The 6203-nt window shown below is 57.6% G+C and overlaps 1 protein-coding gene across 2 annotated transcripts; it reads left to right on the top strand.

Moving 5' to 3' along the window:
• The first annotated feature begins 2177 nt into the window (after window positions 1-2177).
• ATP6V0B (ATPase, H+ transporting, lysosomal 21kDa, V0 subunit b) lies at window positions 2178-5953 on the top strand. Of its 2 annotated transcripts, XM_010282574.1 has the most exons (8): window positions 2178-2181; window positions 2424-2472; window positions 3000-3083; window positions 3547-3624; window positions 4200-4269; window positions 4598-4649; window positions 5053-5243; window positions 5629-5953. In XM_010282574.1, exons 1-8 carry the CDS (start codon window positions 2178-2180, stop codon window positions 5653-5655), a joined length of 555 nt encoding a protein of 184 aa, XP_010280876.1. In that variant the 3' UTR covers window positions 5656-5953. The 2 variants fall into 2 exon arrangements, with proteins under 2 accessions (XP_010280876.1, XP_010280877.1); XM_010282575.1 differs by lacking the exon at window positions 2178-2181 and having other exon boundaries at window positions 2414-2472.
• The last annotated feature ends 250 nt before the right edge of the window (window positions 5954-6203 follow it).

The raw sequence follows: 6203 nt of genomic DNA, 5'->3' as shown, positions 1-6203 counted from the left end.
TCGGTCCCCCGGTGGCTGAGCTGCTCTTGGGCAGAGGCAGGAGGGCTGGCCCATAGCCTGTCATGCCACGGCGAGCTCCGCTGTCGGGCTCCTCAGCCTGGACATCACCCCCTGGGTGCTTTGAGCTGCTCCCTTAGAGGGCTTGGTCCACCAGTAGCGCCGTGTAACTGTCAGCTGCCATTGGATGCACAGCTTTCAGCTCAGAGCCTGTCTGGCTTGAGCAGTTGATTTGCTTTTCTGTGTGTGCTAGAGCAGAAGGGTGCTGGTGGCAGTCAGTGGTTGTGTTTGGATTTGGCATATCAGGGTAGGTTAAGGCAGGTGCCTGGTTTTTCAGGCTGTGACAGCTGATGTCTCCTGGATGGAGGAGATCGCCCTCCTACCTTGCCAAGCTGTGGCAGCATAAGGAAATGTTTGAGTTTGTCCAGATGATTGCAGAGATGGTGCATGGCCATGTTTCAGCTTGTGGTGGCTCAGGCTCTGCTGTTGATGGTGTTGGACACAGCAGCAGTGAGGATGGATTTAATGCTTCCTGGGAAGCAGATGATTCCAAGGGATAGCAGGAAGATTTTGTGCTGGAGCTGCTGGTTATTTCCTACTACAGTGCAGGGTGAAGTGGCCATGAGCCAGGCAGAGGCTGGGGAGACCTTGGCTCCCACCTCAGTATTTGGGGAGAGACCAAGTCAGAAGCTGAGGATGTCTCACTTCCTCGTGTTCCCAGGGCCTGGTGAACCCTGTGCTGGGGCAAGGGCTGCCTTCCTGGGCTCTCTGAATCATGCGGCTCGCACCAGCGCAGACACACACTGTGAACTTGAGACTGTCGGAAAATGTTGATGAACTGAGCCCAGATGCTTTTAACTTCCCCTGCCCTGTGGCAATCACTTTTCAGAGAAGGAGCAAGCAGGAAGCAGCCTCACTCTGCACAGTGTTGCTGTGGAGCCTCTTTGTGCTTTCTGTCCTTGTCCTGAGCCCTGCTTTGGTGCTCTGGTCCTGCTGCTCTGGCTCTTTTCTGCCCTTCAGAGCTCCCAGGAGAGCGTCCTTCACCCTGTTTCTTTTGTATATGAATCCAAGGCTACATCTGCTCATGAAGAGATGGAACGTGCCCCAAGGATCTGCCCTGAGCTGGATGTAGCTCTTTTTTATTGCTCTGGAGAGTGGGGGCAGCTGAGGCTGGCTGGGTTCAGTTCCTGCTCAGTGAGCCAAGGAACAAAGCTAAAACAGAAGTCCCAAGCTGGCTGGGTCCAGCACTGTAGAGATCATCCCTGAAGGTCGCTGGGTGTGGAGACCAGGTGCAGCCTCTCTGCACATTCCCTGGCTGGGATGGCACCATTCCTCATTTGTGTGTGTCCCTGCAGGGCAGGGGGACACCACGATTCTGCGGACAGGAGGAGTGACCAGTGCTACTGCTTCCTGTTTCAGGACTTGCTTGCATGGAAGTGCTTGTATGTCCTGGTGCATGGGGTGCTGAGCCCCAAGTCGCCTGTGGAGGTGTTTAGCGCGCATGTACGATGGGGACATCCTGCTGTGAGTCTTGGCAGGTCTCCCTATGCTGCAGCACTGAGGCTTTCCCATGGGATAAGTTGTTCTCAGGTCTTGGCTGTGGGTGGGGAAGGACTCCTACAACCTGGGGCACATCGTCCTGCCCCTGGGCACACAGCTGGCTTGCCATCACCCCGGCCTCCAGGCTGAGACTCTGGGGGGAAGGGAGCAGTGGGACACATGCAGTGGCCTCTTTGCTGCTTTTAAGCAGAAGTCTCCTGTTTCCTCTTTTTCCAGCCATGCACGGGGTCTGTGTCACACAGCTGCTGGCTCTAGTCAGCAATGGTAAAGAGCCGTCGCTTCTCCCTCTTTATCTGGTGTGGAGCAGACAGTGCCACACTGCCTGCACTTATCTGTTCCTCAGGGCCAGGCCTCTCTCTTTTCCAGCTGCACGCTGCAAGTCCTGCAAAGAGCAAGCGTCTCTTGTGGTTTGCAGCCGTGTTTCCTGCTCACAAGCTCAGGGCAAGGCAGGGTTTCAGTGTGAGCACCTCTACATCTGCTCCAGCTGTGCAGGGGTGCTGGTTGTGGCTCCCAGCTGCAATACGGCACAGGAGAGGAGCAGGGTCAGGGAACAGAAAATCGGTGTGATGGCCACAGCAGTCCTCTTCTCGGTGAAGACTGCAGCGTGGTCTGGGAGTATCATGGGTCCAGGCTGTCTCTGTCCTGCGCTGATGTGGGAGTGCTGGGGTTGCTGGGGCTGGACTTTGGTGGGGCACCCTCCCCCATAGCTCTGCATGCCTGAGCCAGTCTTCCCCGTAACCTTCCTCTGTGCTGTGGTGTGTTCCTGGGCCTTTGCCCAGGGGCTCCACAGGTGGTGCAGGAAACAGCAACACCAGGCTGGTAACTGGTGCCTGTCTGAAGGTTCCCATGTCACACTTGCTTTCCAGGGATCTGCTACACAATATTTGACCTGGGATTCCGCTTCGATGTGGCCTGGTGAGTTCCCTGTAAATATCAACGTACTCTGCACTGAGCACAGGGCTGTGTGAGGAGGTGGTCGGTGTTGGCAGTGCCTGGCAGGGAACAGCACTTGCTTTTGAGCGACAGGCAGTGGTCACTGCATCTCAGGGGAACAAGAGCTACAGTGTTCCCTGTGACGCAGGATAGATGCAGCCCACACATATGTGTGGCTGGCTCCAAAGAGGGTCCTGATGTAGCCATCACTACCCTTCCCACCTCTGTCCCAGCCCACTCCCTCTCCTCCCAGCCCACTCCCTCTCCCAGCAGCCTCCCAGCCCAGGCTTCCCCTTCACAGTGAGGGTTTGGGAGGAAGGTCTCGGTACCTGCAGGAGAGGGTCCTGGGTTGCTGACTGGCAGAGAAAGGCTCTTCTGTCCCACTGTCTGGCAGAGCCCAGCCCATCTCAGTCTGCATGATGGGGTGGGGGGTACCTGTTGCGGGGCTGTGCACCGTGACTAGAGGGGCTCAGCCTGTGTGCTAACTCAGGGCACTTCTTCCTCTCCAGGTTCCTGACGGAGACCTCACCTTTCATGTGGTCCAACCTGGGCATTGGCCTGGCTATCTCCCTGTCTGTGGTGGGAGCTGCTTGGTGAGTGGGGCTGGCTCCTCAGCAGGCTCCTGCTGTGCCACCTTGGTAGTTGCTTATATACTGCAGTTTCCCACAGCAGAGCAGGGGTAGAACAGCATGTACATACAGTGATGCGGAGCTGGGTGGGTCACTGCAGCAGTGGGGCCAAGTTGCTGGGCTCCTGGGGTGTCTGGGCAGACCACCTTGTGGTCTGCGATGGCAGTGGAGAAGCAGGGATGTCCCTGGCTCTCTGCAAGCAGGGACCCTGAGTCCAGGCCATGCAGTGGTGGCTGTTGTGCCTCAGCAGTTCTGCTAGTGTAGGTGATGGAGCTTAGGACCACTTGTACCCTGGGGGTGTACAGGCCAAGTCTGCGGTATCCCCCAGCTGCTGCCTGATTCTTGGCTCAGCTGGAAGATCCTGGTTTCCGTATTGAATCCTTCAGCAACTGCCAGACCCTCCACAAATCACCCTTGTCTGCCACAGGGGGATTTACATCACGGGCTCCAGCATCATCGGTGGTGGAGTCAAAGCCCCTCGGATTAAAACCAAGAACCTGGTCAGGTAAGTACACGAACCTGAGTGGGGCAGCTCCCAGCCCAATGCAGAGGCTCTCAGCCTGTCTCTAGCTGAGTGCTGTTGGCAGACTGTTCCTTGCTGAGCTGTTTGCTTTCAAAACAAAGAGCCCTGAAGGAACCAGAGTGCTGCTCTGAAGAGTCACTGTGCGATATCACAAAGTGAACGAGCCCAGTGTGTTCAAAACAAACACCCTGAGATCATGCTTCCTGCCCCAGGCGAGGGTTCCCCTGGCCAGAACTTGCACAGCCCTTCCCCAAAGGAGCAGAAGGGGGCTGGTGAAGGGCAGGGCTCCCTGGGTTTGCTTCCCACAGGGTCTTCGCCGCTTCCTTGGGCGGCACAGCATGACCAGCACCTGGCCTTGTCCTTGGCAGCTCTCCCTTGTTTGAGAGGAAAGCAGTGGGAAGGCTGGGCTGCCTTTCTGGCTTGGCAGCAGTGGGACAAGCTCAGCTATGGCCATGGAAGGATCTGGCTGTTGGCTGGCAGGGCATGAAGTGGTGGGGCCTGCTTGGGGTGGAGCAGAGCCTGGGACACTGTGCTCAGACTTTGCCTTTCTTCCACAGCATCATTTTCTGCGAGGCTGTGGCCATCTACGGGATCATCATGGCAATTGTCATCAGTAACATGGCTGAGGTACGAGAGGACCTGAGCTGGCCTCAGGGCCACGGTGGAGATGGGCAGCTGGGCATGGTCCAGTGTTGTGAGTGGTGGCCCTCTGGGGACTTTGGACACTGTTGTGGCTTTCGGAGCCCCTGGGCTGGTGGTCTGTGCAGTGGCCCTTGTCCATGCTGAAGAGCGGGTTAGGGGAGCACACACAAGGCAGATGTCATGAAGCCACCCAGGGGCCATGGTCAGAGACCAGCTCTGGCCAAAATGTGGCTGCCTCCTGCCATATCGGGGACAGGTACCTCTCCCAGAGACCACGGACTTGCCAGTAACCAGGCCCTGTGCTTTCTCTCAGCCTTTCTCTGGAGTCACCCCAGAGACAATTGGAGCCAGGAACTACCATGCAGGTAAGGGTTGCTCAGTCCCTGGCTCACCCAGCCCATGGCCTGCTGCAGGTGTCTGAAGGTCCTGTGACACTTCTGCTAAAAAGCAGCTTTTTAGTTACCTTTTTGATGCCATCCTGCACCCAGCTGGGCTGTGCCGCCCAGCAGCAGCACTGTTCCTCCCTCGGGTGGCAGCAGATCGCTGTCACCGTCTGGCTTGGCACTGCGGGAGCCGGGGTGCACCCTGGAGCGGCACTGTGGGAGCCGGGGTGCACCCTGGAGCAGCCCTGCTCCCCAAGCAGGAGAATGCTGCTGGTGCTTGGCAGCTCTGGGTCTTCTGTCAGCTCGAGGCAGAGCTGCTGGAGCATGCCCTGGGTGCAGGTGGAAGCGGGTTACCCCCTGCTCTTGCAGTGTTCCTCTCTCACAGGTTTCTCCATGTTTGGGGCTGGCCTGACCGTGGGGTTATGCAATCTTTTCTGTGGGGTCTGTGTGGGCATCGTGGGCAGCGGGGCTGCCCTGGCTGATGCCCAGAACGCCAGCCTCTTCGTCAAGATCCTGATTGTGGAGATCTTTGGCAGTGCCATAGGGCTGTTTGGGGTCATCGTTGCTATCCTGCAGGTACCCACCTCCTGGCGCCACCAGGCTTATGTGAGCACAAGGTGCCTGTCACCCTGGGTGCTCTTCAGCTCTGGGGAGACACACCTGGGCTCCAGCACAATCCTCTGCATTGGGATGAGGAGGCTGCTTGCAAGGTTTGGGGTGGCACAGTTCTCCCCACAGCATACCGTGCCTATTTGCAGCAGTGTGATCTCTTTTGATGGCCCCTCTGAGCGACTGTCACTGAGGGTGTCACCTTGGGTGCACCCTGTGTGATGCTCATGTCTTATCGGTGGGGCTGATAAGCTGCCTGCAGCTTCTGGATGGTCCCGGGGTGCATAGGTGGGACTGGGGTGCTGGGCTGGGGTTTGTGGGGCACGGCCTAACCTCTTTTCTTTCTTTCTAGACATCTAAAGTAAAAATGGGCAACTGAGCCCTGTGCCACCCAGCCTGTTCCAGCCCGCCCCAAGAGGTGCTGTACATATTTATTTAATGTTTCTATCCTTGATTGGGGCGGGAGCTGCCAGGCAGCAGGAGCAGGAGCCCGGCTGTGTAGAGCCCTGCCCTGCTGATCGATTGGCCCCTCGGAAGAAACGAATTTCTCTGTGTGAATTCAGCCCCCAGCGGCCCGGCCCAGCCCATGGGGCCCTGCTGCTGCGTGTCCCCGGTGTGTGTAGAATCGATCACCAGTGCAATTCTGTGTCCGTGAAATAAATATGGTTCTTGTCCAAGGATGCAGCTCTTCCTCTGCCCTGTGTGTGCCGGGGAGGCTTGCAGAGAGCAAGTGCTGGTTGGGGGTAACCCCTTGCTCAGAGATTTCCCTCTGTGTCTCTGGTAAAGTCCCTGCCAGGCTTCAGGAGCCTGGTGGTGTTCTCCCTGTGGGGGCTTAACCCTGCTGCCTGCTCAGCCTGCAAGAGGCTGCCCTCTCTGGGCTGTGGGAACACAGCTCTGCTTTGCTGCCCAGAGCAGGCAGGAGGCTGC

The sequence above is a fragment of the Phaethon lepturus genome, unplaced genomic scaffold, assembly GCF_000687285.1.
Source record: "Phaethon lepturus isolate BGI_N335 unplaced genomic scaffold, ASM68728v1 scaffold42182, whole genome shotgun sequence".
Classification (NCBI taxonomy): Eukaryota; Metazoa; Chordata; class Aves; order Phaethontiformes; family Phaethontidae; genus Phaethon; species Phaethon lepturus.
The sequence above is the reverse complement of the archived record's forward strand: the minus strand, read 5'-3'. Positions and strand labels throughout refer to the sequence as shown.